The sequence below is a fragment of the Natator depressus genome, chromosome 2 (genome assembly GCF_965152275.1).
Source record: "Natator depressus isolate rNatDep1 chromosome 2, rNatDep2.hap1, whole genome shotgun sequence".
Classification (NCBI taxonomy): domain Eukaryota; kingdom Metazoa; phylum Chordata; order Testudines; family Cheloniidae; genus Natator; species Natator depressus.
The window spans coordinates 66,548,005-66,565,062 of record NC_134235.1 but is presented as its reverse complement, the minus strand read 5'-3'; the positions used below and the strand labels follow the sequence as shown (position 1 = coordinate 66,565,062).

Here is a 17,058-nt window from a genome sequence, read left to right as displayed (position 1 = left end):
CTCTTTAGAAGAGAGAGAGAGAAGAAACTTATTTTGATGGAATTTCCTACTACGCACAGCCTTCCCTAGGTACAATTGAGCAGATGAGGCAGCTAACATGGAGCTAATTTACATGCACTTTGTAGCCTTCTTAAATGCAGTTCACAGGATGAGACAAGTTAACTAAAAAGCTGTAAATTTGGCCTACACATGCCAGCAAGTTTTTTATACTATATTTTCATCTGTAATGAATTCTGTGAAATTGGATTATTGTACTACTTATATTAATTAATTGCATGGATTTTGTCTCTTGCATACACAGAGAATGCGTATCTAAAGTTGTAAAGGAAAATGTGTATTATTATGTAGTATCTGAAGAATTAATCTGATCATATATTGATTCATTGGCCCAAAGAAGCAGTTTTCACATTCACTTTTAACTGTGCAAACTTAACATTTTCAACAGTTTTTTTTTTTAGGGTAAATAATACGTTAATATGAACTATTGCTATATCAGTGGAAGAGACTTTTAAACTATTGGTTCTCAACCAGGGGTACGTGTACCCTTGGGGGTATGCAGAGGTCTTCCAGGGGGTACATCAACTCATCTAGATATTTACCTAGTTTTACAACAGGCTACATAAAAAGCACTAGCGAAGTCAGTACAAACTAAAATTTCATACAGACAATGACTTGTTTATACTGGTCTGTATTGTATACACCAAAAAGCAAGTACAATATTTATATTCTAGTTGATTAATATTATAATTATATGGTAAAAATAAGAAAGTTTTTCATTAATAGTGTTCTGTGACACTGTATTTTTACGTCAGATTTTTGTAAGCAAGTAGCTTTTAAGTGAGGTGAAACTTGGGGGTACACAAGACAAATCAGACTTCTGAAAGGGGTGCAGTAGCCTGGAAAGGTTGAGAGCCACTGTTTTAAACTACCTTGTTTCATCGTATGATGGTGCAATCTAATTATTTGTGATACTTGACCATTCCAGGTAGAGAAGTTCCTAAGACAGGTTAGTGAACCTATGGAGGAGACTATGTCCCAGGAATCCTTTGCTCAGGATAAGGTGCAGGGCTACGCTACAAGCAGTGACTCAGAGGAACAGGAAAGTTCACAAAGTAATAATTTCAGTGCGAAAAAGCATGACCCGCTATCTTCCAGAATTGTTAGTTATGAACTTGGAACAAATAACCTTGAAGAAGAGGAGAAGGAAGATGCAACAGCAAGTGGCTCTATCTCTCAGAGCTCAGGAAGACAGGAATGTCATTCTGGACGACAGCTAGTTGCTCTGGATATTCCAGATTATCTTCAAGTAGAAACAGAAAGTGTGAGTCAAGGTACGTACAGTTTTTAATAACTGGAGGCAAATTGGTTATAAACTTTATCCTGTAAGGTTTCTTTACCAAGCTATTTGTCATTTTATATTTACTTAATGAAACTTACTATATTCTTAAATTTTTCAGTCAAAATCTTGCAAACTGAGATTTGGTTTGTGCAGTGCAGGTGAAGATGGCTTTGGCATTTTTTCTGAATAAATTCTGACCTTGCCACTGTTTTTAATAATGATTCTTTGGGGCTTGTTTTAATGAACAGCGGTTCGTCAATCTTCTTTACTCCCAGTGAACTCCCTCATTGCATTTGCATTGTTTCAGTAGTGAGGCAGAGTCCTTAGTAGGGATTGATTCAATTAAAAAAGAAATGTCTGGACTGTCAGAGTTTGGATTCTTGGATATGTTATTGCACTGAGCCTCAAGGAACATATAATGTGTCAATACTAACATTACTTTATTTTCTAGAAAAAAAATAATCCAGTATTTTATGAGCCTTTTTTTTTTATTTATTTAACACTTACTATACTCCAAAGGAATAGGATTACTGAGGATTTCATATACATTCCATTATTTCTGTGATTGTAGTTTTACTTATTTTAATATAAAATTGGTATTACATAATTCTTCTGTGTAAATCAGCTTTGATTCCTGGTTTAAATACAAAGCATAATTCAGTTGCTTATATTTGGTCACTAAATTGCCCTTTGATTTGGTTAACAGTTGTTAATTATGCAATGTCAACTATCTTGCCATCTGCTGAAAAGAATGGTAAATCTGCTGAGATTCACCCCTTGGCCAGTTAACCAGTCAGCCTAACAGTTAAGTCAGGGAAATAAGTACAGGAACCAAGCAGCCAAGGTAACTAGACTTGACACTGGGGAGCAGGAGGATTTGACACTGTGGCAGGGTGGTGCTCCAACTGTAAATTCACCCCAAGTTCCTAATGCCACTCTGAGCTCTCATTCTCTTCCGTTTGCCCTGCCAATCCAAACCTTCCACAAGATACTTCATCAGTATTCCCCTTTCTGTCTTAATAATAGGTTTGTGGCCTAGTTATATCTGTACTGCAAATTTGGTATGGAACCACTGCAGCCTGCACAAACATAACCATGAGTGTCTCTAGCTCAAGTTACCAACACACAGAATCCTGCAAATGACCCCATATGGAATCCAGCAGCGTGCTTAGATAGTGTTATAATTGTTGCCGTATATCTACTTGCATACTACAGCCCGCACCCTTGGAATGAGGGATTTCTGGAATGATGCTAACTTTGTAATTTGGTGTTTTCAGTTGTAGCTGAACCAACCGAAAGAAGAAATCCCCAAAAGAAGAAAAACAAGAAGAAAAAAAAGAACAGAAGCACACCACCATCTTTACCTGCTGAGATTGCTGCTGATCCTGAGCTGACCAAATACTGGGCACAGCGTTACAGACTGTTTTCTCGGTTTGATGAGGGGATTAAATTAGATAGAGGTATGTTATTAGCTGAAGCACGCAAACATTGCAGCGTAAAGGTATTTAAACCTGCACTTTCATCATCTGATAAGAAACAACAAAGCAGAAGTGAATAATAATTTACATCATTGTGGAATGTATGAACAAATTTATAGTGAGCTGGTGCAGATTAGCATAGCTCATTGATTTCAGTAGAGCTATGTTGATCTCTGCTGAGGATCTGCCACATATGTCAGACCTGATCTTTTCTGAAAATTGTGCTGCCTGTAATTATACCATATTCTGTTTGGTTAATTTGTGTCAGCAGTGGTCTTCAGAAATCAGATGGCAAAAGGTGTAATCTGTATATGGCCAAATAAACTTCCGATGTTGAAATATGTTGATTACATGTCATGTTTGCATAGTAAATGCTCTAAATTTAGTCAGTTGCTAAAATACAGCTTTACGTAGATCAGTATGGGTTCTCCAAGGGAAGAAGTCATAAATTTGCAGAAAGACTAGTGATTGTAAAACAACTTCTTGTGGTTTTTTTATCATCTTATTTCAAGCAGTCCCCATTTTCAAGCAGTCCCCATGTAAATATAAGGAGAAATATTAGGCATACGGAACTTCAGTTATAAAGATCCATGTTCTGTCTTCTCTGCCATTTTATTTCAGCTCTGTTTCAATTTTAACAGAAATTCTGGGTGTGTTTGTAACAGAATGGCATTGTTGTGACTGAAGTGTAAACCATATCTTTTCATCACAGTCTTGTAGGGCTTGATCCTATAAGGTGCTGAGCATTTTGGCTCAATCTAGCACTGAAGTACATGTTTAGCTGTAATTACATGAGTAGGCTGACTTTAGTGGGACTACTCCTGGACTTAAAGTAACCCACTGTATCGAATTAGTATTCAGAACCTTACAGGATCAACCCCATAATACCCTAGTAAAATGCATGGTACCAAAGTTGCTGGGCTTAATTTAATGTTCAGCCTCTGTTTAGTTCTTTTGAATGATTGATTTTGGAAACAATTGACAAATTTTCTCTCCATCCCTTCCCACACTGCCTCCATCAGAGGGTTGGTTTTCTGTTACACCTGAGAAGATTGCTAAGCATATTGCAAGCCGTGTCAGGCAGTCCTTCAACTGTGATATAGTAGTGGATGCGTTCTGTGGAGTTGGAGGAAATGCTATTCAGTTTGCCTTGGCATCAAAAAGAGGTAATAATCTGTTTGTATAACGTGATTTCCCCACCCCATCCCCTGTTCTCTCTGCAAGTAGTCTTGATACTGGCTTTCTACATGTGTTTTACCTTATTCATTATGTTCTACTGCGATATAGCCTATTGATGAATTTTTTTACTCCAGCATAAGCATGTCATAGTTTATATATTTGAAAAAAACAGGGCTGCTCTTGTATTTCTGCCGGGCATATTTTAATCAGTTTATTTTAGCCAAAGATGATCACTTGTTGCATTATTCAAAGTTATTTTATTTATCACGTGGTCTAGTAAAATAGCTAACCTGTATGATGTGTATATCCCAATCCCAAGTAGACTCCCATAGCTCTGTAGGGATTGGGCTGGGATGATTTAATATAAAAACAAATAACACAGGGGCTACAATACTGATTAAAATTAAAATGAATAATACAAATTAATGATGACCCTCCATTTTTTATTTGAATGAAGCTGCTGCAAAATTTCCAGTCTCCCACATCAGAGTGATACAGAATCTAAGGAATTTGCTCCAGAAGTTAGCTCCATCTTGTAACAGACTTCCTGGGACAATGCCTGTGACAAACTAAGGGGCATCGTTGACTGGCTCTGAGCAAAATGCCATCTAGTCTTCCCTAGCCAAAAAGAGCTGAAAAGAATTTGGGAGGAAAATGCTCTTCACTCTAACAAGTTAAGAAAAACAATGTATAAGATATGTTCACAAGAATAGTTTTTCTCAAGAAATCATTTATCAGGTTTAATAATTCCACAGTCCCCAAGAATCTTTTAGGTTTTTTTTATTCAGTTGATCTGATTCTGATGAGGCCCAGAAAGTTAAGCTAATCAGCAATGTATGTGTCAGGAGAACAGCTTACAGCTTCTTGTTTCCATGACAACTGTGCAGTATGCAATTGTATGCCACTTATAAGCACATTACATATGGAGTATAAAATACTGCCAGTAATAGGAGCACATGCTGGTGCAGCTGAACCAGTTGCTGCAAAGTAATGTTAATCTAAAATTAGCATATTTTTACATTGCTAATCTATTGCTACTGCACTAATGAAGTGAAAGCAACTTCTTCAGTGAAAACATATAATACTCAATATTCCACTCCATGGAATCTGTCACTAAACATTCATGGGTGTGAAGCAGATTCATATTCTAGTGCTGAATATTTTCTGGGGAAGGCAGGTGATGATGTGATCTATGCTAAATTTGGCAGCTCACGTTCAGTTATTTCTGTAACAATTCTTTTCATCTAAACTTAGTTTTTTTCTTTATATTTTGTGGCTGAGTTTTGTGTAAATGTTTATACTATATCAGGTGCGCACAGTTTCAGTTTACTTTTCAGAAGAGTTATTGATTAGTGTCATCTCTTGCAGCCTGTCTTTCATTTATTCTTGGGGTAAGATCAGCTGCCAGCCAAGTAGTTTGAGCCATGTATCCTAAGGGGTTTTGCTGGTGTCAAGGAAAGGAGTCTTTGCCCTCCCAGAATGCATTACCTACCAGGGCTCCAGCCCAGTGTTGAGTTGGTGGATCAACATAGTAGCAGATGCACAGTTCCAAATACCCCAGGTCAGGAATGCACAGGGAGCCATTGCAGGACTGGGCTTCACAGCATGCAGGGTATATACAACCACAGCCGGCTTTCCCAAATCTCACCTGCTTTCCCTCCTTCATACAGTGTGAAACTCTACTGTTTCTGCAGTGTCTGGGAAGCTCTGCTTTGCAGTGTTGGAGGGTAAGAATTTGCCCCTTTGAGGAAATAGTTTGGTGTGCTTTAGCAACAAGATTGAGATAATTGGCTGTTGGTATATGACAAAAGGTATACATATTTATAGAAGTCACGATTGGGAACACAAAATTAGTGGGTTTATAAATGCGTTCTGCACCTGAGAACTACAATATAGCACCTTAACCAAAGGAACATCTTGTTTTGGCAAGCAATATGGACATCTGTCAGCTTGTGTGTTTCATAGTGTTAATTCTTTTTCCTTTCACCTTATTTTCAGTGATTGCGATCGATATTGACCCTGTTAAGATCAGTCTTGCCTGCAATAATGCAGAAGTGTATGGAGTAGCCGATCAGATAGACTTCATATGTGGAGACTTCATGCTGCTGGCTTCTCATATAAAAGCAGATGTTGTGTTCCTCAGCCCCCCGTGGGGGGGTCCTGACTACGCCACGGCAGAAATCTTTGATGTTAGAACAATGATATCGCCTGATGGATATCCTTTGAAAGTCGTATGTTCACAGCAATAGCTCTCACACATTAACAAGAGCTTCACTTCTTTTAGCAGGATAAAACAATGTAGGATTCTTTGGCTCTGTCTTGTTCTGTTGATAGTTTGGGCTCTTTTGAACTTGATTTGGAATTGCAGGTGCACAGCACTCTTGAAAATCAGGCCTTAGATGTGTGAGGTTGGATACCCAAAACTGAGGTGCTCAGAATTAGTGGACACACTTACGAAATTTGGTCCTTGGTGACTTGCCCATGCAGAGAGTAGTGTTAGAGCTGAGGTTAATGCTCAGGAGCACCTAGGTTCAAGATCGGTGTGCAGTGGATGTAGATCACGTGTCTCCAAAAATGATCAAAAACAGTTGTTGATGTCGCTTTTGATTTTTTTTTCTTCTTTCAGTTAAAAAAAAAAAATTATGAAGTATATTTGTTTGAAAACATGATCTTGTTGCTTTGGATTTTTCATATGTTCCCTGCCTCTGTTTTCTTCCTTGAGGCCATGATCTTAAGTGACATGATCTTCTTCACATTAATCAGTTGCGGTGTTGCAACCAGAGGATTATGGGACAGATTTTTTCTCCTTCATTAACAGAGGATTTGGTCTTATGGATTCAAATGAGGAGTAAGCAGCAGGAACATATGAAGACTCTTAAGCAACTATTGTCTTTTTCTCATGCAAATGTACTTAATTATTAAAAATAAAAAAAAACCGAGTGGGTGAGAGTAGGCAAAGTTGTCTGAAAAGCAGACTTCTATTTCAAAAAAATTAATGAGACTGTGGTAGGTCTTTAAATCAGTGCATCACTGTTAATGACATTTGTCATGCTGATAATAAAACCAAGATATTCTTAGTATTTTGCTTTGTTTTGATATCCGGCTTTTTGGCAAACAAGAAAACTTTTTTTCATGTAGGCAGCAATGCATAAAGCATGTGATAAGACCCATCTGCAGGCTATAGAAATACATCAGCTTTCTAAATTATAGTAAAAAGCCCCCAAACAAACATAGTGCCCTAATTACCTATCTGCATGTTTATTAGGTGATATGATTTGTATCAGATTTTTAAAAATACAGGCAATCTTTAATTAAATATAAATAAACTATACATCTATTCTTAAGATATTTTGTTCAAAATTGAAAAAAATAACCTGTTTTAAAAGTGTAAAACAGATAAATTCTGTTTTAAAAGCTAGAATTTCTACTAGTGTTTCCCCATTTATAAATTATTTATAAAACATTCATCGAGTACTCCTGAGCTCCTTTCTAGTGTATTAAAATATTTCATATCAAAATATAAATTGATGTAACCAGACAACTTTCCCTAACTCAAAAAATTACCTACAAAAACACATGGGCTGTGTTTCAGAGTTAGTTACCTATTTTCTTATTGTTTTATGAAAAGTACATCCTATTTATTTAGAATATTTTTCCAGACTGTCTAAAACATAGCAGATGACTGTATCCTAGGAAACCAATCAATAGCACAAAGCAGTCTTATTGTTACTGGATCATTTCTGTACTGATATTTTGTGGCATCCTGGTGGCCTCTTGGTAACTTTATATTGAATGTGTGTGTGTGTATAACTTTAAATTTATCTTTTATATATGCGTGATTAATTAGAAGGATCAAGCCAGAATATGGGATAGAAAATAGCCAGCAAACGAAAAATGTGCCACAGTTTTAACAGGTACTATTTTCATTTTAAGAAACCATTTTAGTGAAACACTGACACATGAAACACTTCATAACATCTGGGCAAATTTATGGAATGTGAGGAGTTTATCCATTTTGGTAGTGCTAGGTCTGACATTTCAAAAGAGTATCTAATGCGTAGCACCAATAGACTAATTAGAAGAATGTAATGTCTCTAATCACTAGTTTGGGGATATTCTAACATAGCAAATGAACCCATGTGAAGCTTTTATTTTTTCCTTTATTGGTCTCTACATTTGAAATTTTCAAGCTGTCCCAGAAGATCACAAACAACATTGTGTATTTCCTGCCACGCAATGCTGACATTGACCAGGTAGGTTATCGTTCACAAGCAGCTTTCAGAAGCAACTTTGCTGATATAAATTGATTTTTGTAACCTTATTCAAATGAATCAGTTGTTGTAGTACAGGCCTATAGTTGATAACTTTTACCTTTACAACATATCTTAACATATTGGGAAACTGGATAGTGAATAACTCATGTCAGTTTGTTTTTCCTTACTGCATTCTAGAACAACAGTACGTTACTCTCTCAATTTTGTGTGCCGCTCTCCTCCAAACTCCTCTATGCTTCTGTCAGGGTGTGTAACTAATGCTTCTTCATATCAGTCAAACCAGTTATAGCATGTGTCTTTAACCAGCGCTGGACTTGAGGAGAGTTGTTGAATAATAAAGCTCAGTATTCAGATTTTCAGTACATAAAGAAAGCTGAAGAAAATCATTATACATCCTGGAATACCAACTTGAGTAGTGTCTTAGGTAATGTACAAAGTAAACATGTTTTGGGCTCTAGAATATCAGTGTGCTGCTAGAAGCAGAGCTGACATTAGTTACCTATGCAATTGCTTGTTCACATATAGGAAGCTCGTGAACATAAATGACTAGATGATCCAGAGATATGAAAGATCATATAAACAAAATACTTGTTCTACCAGCGTACACTTACTACAGGAATTTTCATTATTAAATTATGTCATGTGCAATGTGAAATTCATTGGCTATTATGAAGTGAGCTGTAGCTCATGAAAGCTTATGCTCAAATAAATTGGTTAGTCTCTAAGGTGCCACAAGTACTCCTTTTCTTTTTGCGAATACAGACTAACACGGCTGTTACTCTGAAACCTGTAAAGTGGAACAGTTATTGTCAGTATTAGTAGAAGCGAAATAACCCCTTTTGGTTGGGATATACTAATAACATTTGGTAAATTGGTATAGTGGATGTTCTGCACTGTATCTCTTCCAAATGATTGACTTAATCTCCTCTCCTTACAGTATGCGTTAATCTATACAGAATTTGTAGTTTAAGGCCAGAAGGGACCACTGTGATCTAGCCTGACCACTTGCATAACACAGGCCATAGAACCATCCTGAATAAATTCCTGTTTCAAGTCCAATAGCTGTGGTTGAACTAGAAAAATATCCAGTCTTGATTTTAAAATCTCCAGTGATGGAGAATCCACCACAGTCCTTGGTAAATCTTTCCAGTGGTTGATTATCATCACTATTAAAAATGTGCACCTTATTTCCAGGTTGAATTTGTCTAGCTTCAGCTTCCAGCCATTGGATCTTCTATATCTTTGTCTGCTAGATTGAAGAGCCCTTTGTTATCAAATTTCTGTTCCCCATTTAGATACTTGTAGATTGGCCAAGTCATCCTTTAACCTTCTTTTTCTTTGTTAGACTCAAGGATCTCAGCCTATTTAGTATATCACTATAAAGCGTGTTTTCCAGTCCTTTAATCATTCTTGTGGCTCTTCTCTGAAACCTCTCCAGTTTTTCAGCATCCTTCTAGAATTGTGGACACCAGGAGTGGACACACTATTTCAATAGTGGTTATACCAGTGCCAAATACAGAGGTAATATAATATCTTTACTTCTACTCCATATTCCCCTGTTTACACGTCCCAGGTTCACTTTAGCCCTTTTGGCCATAACATCACACTGGGAGTTCGTATTCAGCTGATTATCCACCATGACCCCCAAGTCTTCTTTAATCACTGTTTCACAGGATAAAGTCCTCTTATCTTGTACATATGGCCTGCATTCTTTTTGCCTTGATATAGACCTAACATTTGGCCCTACTGAATGCATGTTGTTTGCTTGCACCCAATTTAGCAAGTGATTCAGATTGCTGAGTATTAGTGACCTGTCCTGTTCATTATTTACCATTCCTGCAATCTTTTGTGTCATCTGCAAACTATCAGTGGTTTTGTTTTCTTCCAAATCACTTATACAAATGTCAAGTAGTGTTGCACCAAGAACCGATCCCTGTAGGACCCCACTAAAAAAATACCCTCTTGATGATAATTCCCAGTTTAGCTACATTTTGAGATGTTAATCAATTTTTAACCAATTTAATATGTGCCATATTGATATTGTAGCATTCTAGTTTCTGAATTTAAGTTCAGTGCTGTACCAAGTCAAATAACTTACAGAAGTTTATTACATCAATGCAGTAACCTTTATCAACCAAACGTGTAATTTCATCAAAGAGAGATTTTTGTCAAGTTAGATCTTGTCAAGTTAGTTCTCCATCACTGGAAATTTTGATTCAAGATTGGATGTTTTACTAAAAGATACGTGTATCATAGAATATCAGGGTTGGAAGGGAACTTAGGAGGTCATCTAGTCCAACTCCCTGTTCAAAGCAGGACCAAGAATTGAAACAAGAATTGTTTTGTGGAAATCCTGTAGCTTGTGTTACCCAGCTCAGACTAGGTGATCACAATGATTCCTTCTGGTCTCGAAATCTATGAATCATAATAGAAGTCTTGGGCAGAGTCAGGAAAAGAACCCAGCCCTCTTCTGTCTCACTTTACTGCCTTAACCACAAGAGAACGTCCATACTCTTCTTAGAACTTTGTCTCATTCACTGTCCATCCTGTGCACTGAATGAGGCATGCCTGCTGTAGAACAGATAGTTTTTAACTACATCCTCATATACTATTATGATGCATGGTGGCTGAACCATTTGAGCTGAAACTTTAAACTAAAATCTTCATCTTGAGGCAAAGAGCAAGCACGGAAAACTTCTGCCTGAAAAATTAATCTTTGGCAGAGTTTTATGAGCAGTTGAAAATGGAATCATATAGTGTTAGGCTCCCTCATCAATAAGCAATCACTACCAGCTCTGTCTGTAATGTGAAAAGGTGTTTGGTAAGTGTGACCCAAGGTGCCTAGGGTAGCCCACACTGAAAAAGGTCAGGCTGCAAAAAGGAGAGTAGATTCTCCTAAAGCTGGTGGTTAACACTGTAATTAGATTCACCAATCAATCACAAACTGTGCTCCTGATCTCCCACACTGGTTATCAAGAAGCTGAAAAAAAGAAATTAGCCCCCTTTATTGCATTCCAGTTTCTGACTTCCAGTCAGCAAATAGGTCCAGCAAAGTGAGAAGTTATTTAGAACTCTATTCTAAACTGTATTTAAAACTATACAAAATGTTCTTCCGATCCCCAGAGGGCCAGCCACATTACCAGATCAATACTAGTTTGGATCTTACCCAGAATACCACTCTGCCAGCCAATCCTTTAGTATCTAAAACAAAGGCTTATTAGAAAAGAAAAGAACAAGAAGAGAGTTGTTAAATGGTCAAAGCAATCAGAGAAGCAGGATGGAAGACAAAATGGAGGTGATGCAACTGCCTTTTTGTACAAGCCACATGGCAAAGGATATATCCTCTGTCCCAAACACAAGCTCACAGCACATGGGCATGGAAAAGTTCTTGGGAGTCCCCTGTCCACAGACATGTCCAAACATGTCCTGCTGACTTAAAGGCATAGCCCCTGGCTTCTCTCAATGGGTTCATTAATACACCTGATTACCCTTGATGGGCCATCAAACGGGCTAGATAGTGCTGATGCCAGTTTGTCTGAGGGTGTCACCCAGAAACACAGCACAGGTTTGAGATGCAGATATATTACATGTATTTATAACTCATGATACAAAGATGATACATACATATAAACAAGATTATCATACTTAGCAAATCATAACTTTGCCACTGATACCTTACATGGCATATCTTGTAAGATTCATTGCAATTTTAGAATATTAGTATCAATAATATAAATGACAAGGAGTCCGGTGGCACCTTAAAGACTAACAGATTTATTTGAGCGTAAGCTTTCGTGGGTAAAAACCTCACTTCTTCAGATGCGTGGAGTGCAAGTTATAGATGCAGACATAAATATACTGACACATGAAGAGAAGGGAGTTACCTCACAAGTGAGTAATGAGCCAGCCACTCCCAGTCCCTATTCAAGCCCAAATTAATGGTGTTAAATTTGCAAATGAATTCTAGTTCTGCTGTTTCTCTTTGAAGTCTGTTTCTGAAGTTTTTTTTGTTCAAGTATAGCTACTTTCAAATCTGTTATAGAACGTCCAGGAAGATTGAAGCGTTCTCCCACTGGCTTTTGTGTGTTACCATTCCTGATGTCCAATTTGTGACCATTTATTCTTTTATGTAGGGACTGTCCGGTTTGGCCAGTGTACATGGCAGGGGGGCATTGTTGGCACATGATGGCATATATAACATTAGTAGACATGCAGGTGAATGAGCCTCTGATGGTGTGGCTGATGTGGTTGGGTCCTCTGATGGTGTCACGAGAGTAGATATGGGGACAGAGTAGGCAAAAAGGTTTGCTACAGGGATTGGTTCCTGGGTTAGTGTTTCTGTGGTGTGGTGTGTAGTTGCTGGTGAGTATTTGCTTCAGGTTGGGGGGCTGTCTGTAAGCGAGGACTGGCCTGTCTCCCAAGGTCTGTGAGAGTGAGGGATAGGTTGTAGATAGTTGATAATGTGCTGGAGAAGTTTTAGCTGGGGACTGTACATGATGGCCAGTGGTGTTCTGTTATTTTCCTTGTGGGGCCTGTCCTGTAGTAGGTGACTTCTGGGTACCCGTCTTGCTCTGTCAATCTGTTTCCTCACTTCCCCAGGTGGGTATTGTAGTTTAAGAATGCTTGATAAAGATCTTGTAGGTGTTTGTCTCTGTCTGAGGGATTGGAGCAAATGCGGTTGTATCTTAGAGGTTGGCTGTAGACAATGGATCGTGTGACGTGTCCTGGATGGAAGCTGGAAGCATGTAAGTAAGTATAGCGGTCAGTAGGTTTCCGGTATAGGGTGGTGTTTATGTGACCATCACTTATTTGCACTGTAGTGTCCAGGAAGTGGATCTTTTGTGTGGATTGGTCTAGGCTGAGGTTGATGGTGGGATGGAAATTGTTGAAATCTAGGTGGAATTCTTCAAGGGCCTCCTTCCCGTGGCCATATGATGAAGATGTCATTAATGGAGCAGAAGTAGAGGAGGGGCGCTAGGGGACGAGAGCTGAGGAAGCGTTGCTCTAAGTCAGCCATAAAGATGTTGGCATACTGTGGGGCCATGCGGGTACCCATAGCAGTGCCACTGACTTGAAGGTATAAGTTGTCCTGAAATCTGAAATGGTTGTGGGTGAGGACAAAGTCACAAAGCTCAGCCACCAGGTGTGCCGTGGCCTCATCAGGGATACTGTTCTTGACAGCTTGTAGTCCATCCTCATGTGGAATATTGGTATAAGGAGCTTCTACATCCATGGTGGCCAGGATGGTGTTTTCAGAAAGATCACCAATGCATTGTAGTTTCCTCAGAAAATTGGTGATGTCTTGAAGATAGCTAAGAGTGCTGGTAGCGCAGGGTCTAAGAAGAGAGTCCAAATAGTTAGATAATCCTGCTGTAAGAGTGCCGATGCCTGAAATGATGGGAGGTCCAGGGTTTCCAGGTTTATGGATCTTGGGTAGCAGATAAAATACCCCTGGTCGGGGCTCTAGGGCTGTATCCGTGTAGATTTGTTCCCGTGCTGTAGCAGGGAGTTTCTTGAGCAGATGGTATAGTTTCTTTTGGTACTCCTCAGTGGGGTCAGAGGATAGTGGCCTGTAGAATGTGGTGTTGAAGAGTTGCCTGGCAGCCTCCTGTTCATAATCCGACCTGTTCATGATGACTACAGCACTTCCTTTGTCAGCCCCTTTTATTATAATATCAGAGTTGTTTCTGAGGCTATGGATGGCGTTGCATTCTGTACGGCTGAGGTTATGGGGCAAATGGTGCTGGCTGTTCACAATTTCAGCCTGTACACGTCTGCAAAAGCACTCTATGTAGAAGTCCAGTCTGTCATTTCGATCGTCCGGAGGAGTCCACGCAGAATTCTTCTTGTAGTGTTGGTAGGAGGGTTCCTGTGGGTCAGTGCATTGGTCAGTGGTGTGTTGAAAATATTCCTTAAGTCGGAGACGAAAGTAGGCTTCCAGATCACTGCAGAATTCTATCATGTTTGTGGGGGTGGTGGGGCAGAAAGAGAGTCCCCGAGATGGGACAGACTCTTCCGCTGGGCTAAGTGTGTGGTTGGATAGATAACAATATTGTTAGGTGAGCTGAGGGTAGCCCCCTGTGGCCCCCTCAGTTGTGTAGGCCCCTGTGGTGTGTAGGAGTTTAGATAGTTTACTGTCTCAGATAGCTTACTGTTTCAGAAACAGACTTCAAAGAGAAACAGCAGAACTAAAATTCATTTGCAAATTTAACACCATTAATTTGGGCTTGAATAGCGACTGGGAGTGGCTGGCTCATTACAGAAGCAGCTTTGCCTCTTCTGGAATTGACACCTCCTCATCTGTTGTTGGGAGTGGACTACACCAGCCTGATCGAATTGGCCCTATCAGCACTGGTTCTCCACTTGTGAGGTAACTCCCTTCTCTTCATGTGTCAGTATATTTATGTCTGCATCTGTAACTTTCACTCCATGCATCTGAAGAAGTGAGGTTTTTACCCACAAAAGCTTATGCTCAAATAAATCTGTAGTCTTTAAGGTGCCACCGGACTCCTTGTTGTTTTTGTGGATACAGACTAACACAGCTATCCCCTGATACTCAATAATATAAATGGTCACCCATATTCCATACATTATCAGAGTAAGTACTAATGCAGAAGGATTATTCCGGAAGAATTGTGCCCATCCCAGTTTATAAACAGCAGGGTGTTTAGAATGTTTTGTTCAGGATATAAGAAGACAAACAAATTATTTTTAGTTTTCATTCCTTCTTCCCCTCACTATTACTTAAATAACATTACGTTTGTTTAGTGCTGGAGTGTACAAGGTGGCAAAACACAAAAAAGCAAAAGAAGTAGAATAGGCAGTCCCATCCCCCAGAGAACTTCTAATGAGATTTATCATACAGGATCAGGCCACTGGTCCTTCAAGTCTGGTATCTTGCCTACAGGAGCAGCCAATTTCTAATTTTATTTATTAACTGGAGGGGGGTGGAAAAATCCATAATGTACCAAGCCAATTTGTGCTATGTTGTATATGGCAGGGCAATTCCTAAATGATCCCAATGGAGGTCAGTTACACCCTGAATTATAAGATTTTATTACCTCTATATTACGATGAGCAATTACAGACATTGTTATTGGCCATATAACTATTCATCTCCTTTTTGGTTCCACCTACAATATCTGGCTCTGCAACCTGTGATGTTCATTCTGTGTGGAATTCACAGTGTGCAGCATAAAGTGTTTCTTTTTATTCATTTTTAAATTTAGTCTGCCATTAATCTTTAATTTAGTGCTTGTTTTATGTGAAGGCTTGGAAGGATTAGGTTTTTACTGGTAAATATCTATGAACATCGATTTCACTGTACGCATACAAACTGATGAGATATTTCTGTTGATAATCAAAATTTAGGCAATGTAAGAAAAATGCTGCTTGAGAAGTTAGAGTTTAATGTAAGGCTATTTACTTTGTCATCATCATGTCAACATATACAATTTGTGTTTTACGTTATAAAGCTTCAGCTTTTTGAATCTCAACATCTGTTGTTATTCTATAATTATTCTTATCCTGATTGTCTGCCCTCCCATAATTTCCCACAACTGTGAAAATTTAAAATTGATAACAATAAAAGCTAAAAATAATGTGTCAATTATTTTTAAAAATTGAATTCTATCAAGGCCATTTGTGTGACATCTGTAATTAGGAAGCACTAGTGTATATATACTACTGTATCCCTTGATAATCTTTCATAATCTTGTTGCTGTTCAAAAAAGAAAAAGGAGAAAAATGCAAGAACAGATGTTTGACATTATATTTGTAGAAATGGAAAATGCTTCACTTCTCTCTCTTACCATTTGGGAAGGTTATCTTCCATATATGCACCTAGAATTAATACTCCTTATCAAATCTTCTCCATGTGCTGGCCAGTGTAGTAAACGTCCTTACCCTAGATGGCTATTTGGAGCCTACTGCCCTAGTAGATGGCAGGTAGAAACTTCCAATATAAGCAGTATCACAGCATGAAACAAGAAGCGGGAGAGGAAGTACAAAAAAGCTCAAAGGGAATCTTTGCATAGGATCGCTCATTTGATGAATGAGAGTGGTCAGTTCTTCAGTGCCCTAGCACTGTCACACGTTGACACTGTCTGCCGTGTTAGCCATGCACAAGACTGTAGAGTATTAAAATATCTGGAGGCTAAAAGAGGCAGATTAATGAAATAAGATGAAATGCATGGGCGGCTAGTGACTCGACTGTTGGGGGAGGCTAGCCCCCAGCCCCTCCCCTTGTGCCCAATGCCCTGTCCCTCCCCATCTGCCCCTCTCTTCTGCCCTTCCCTGTGTCACAGGAGCCCAGAGCACCCCCACTGCGGCCCCCAGCACTGGGCGGACAGGGGGCAAGGCCCTAGTCCCGGTGCGCTGGGCAACAGTGCTATGGGCCCTGCCTATGATACCCACTGCCCATGGTCAAATGTTACTTTTGAGGAGAATAAAGATGGGGAAAACAAATAGTTGTGTTGGGGAAACTCTGATTTGGACGTTTTAAACAATATTGGGTGACTAGATTGTCTGACCTTCTAGGTTTGCAAAGAAAACTTTAAAAAGCTAAGTTTGATTCGTACAAATTCTTTACAGACTTTTTTTTTAAGATTTGTGTTTTCCAGAGTCAGAAAAAGGTGTGGTTTTAATTTGGTAGCTCTCATATTATTTTATAATAATAATTTAGGCATTTAGGTGCCAAAATTTCTTTTGAGAATGGAAGTTAGGCTCCTAAATCACTTAGGAGTTGCAACACTAAATGCCACAGCGCCTAAATACTTCTAAAAATCTG

The 17,058-nt window shown here is 38.9% G+C and overlaps 1 protein-coding gene across 6 annotated transcripts in view; it reads left to right on the top strand.

Annotated features, from left to right (window-relative positions):
- Window positions 1–17,058, top strand: part of TGS1 (trimethylguanosine synthase 1) — a 49,667-nt gene that overhangs the window by 18,392 nt on the left and 14,217 nt on the right. For all 6 annotated transcript variants that reach the window (XM_074944360.1, XM_074944361.1, XM_074944365.1 and 3 more), the window contains 5 exons: window positions 986–1,331; window positions 2,617–2,799; window positions 3,840–3,983; window positions 5,995–6,213; window positions 8,173–8,249. In XM_074944360.1, the coding sequence (XP_074800461.1) occupies window positions 986–1,331; window positions 2,617–2,799; window positions 3,840–3,983; window positions 5,995–6,213; window positions 8,173–8,249 (969 nt within the window). The remainder of the gene's footprint in view (window positions 1–985; window positions 1,332–2,616; window positions 2,800–3,839; window positions 3,984–5,994; window positions 6,214–8,172; window positions 8,250–17,058) is intronic.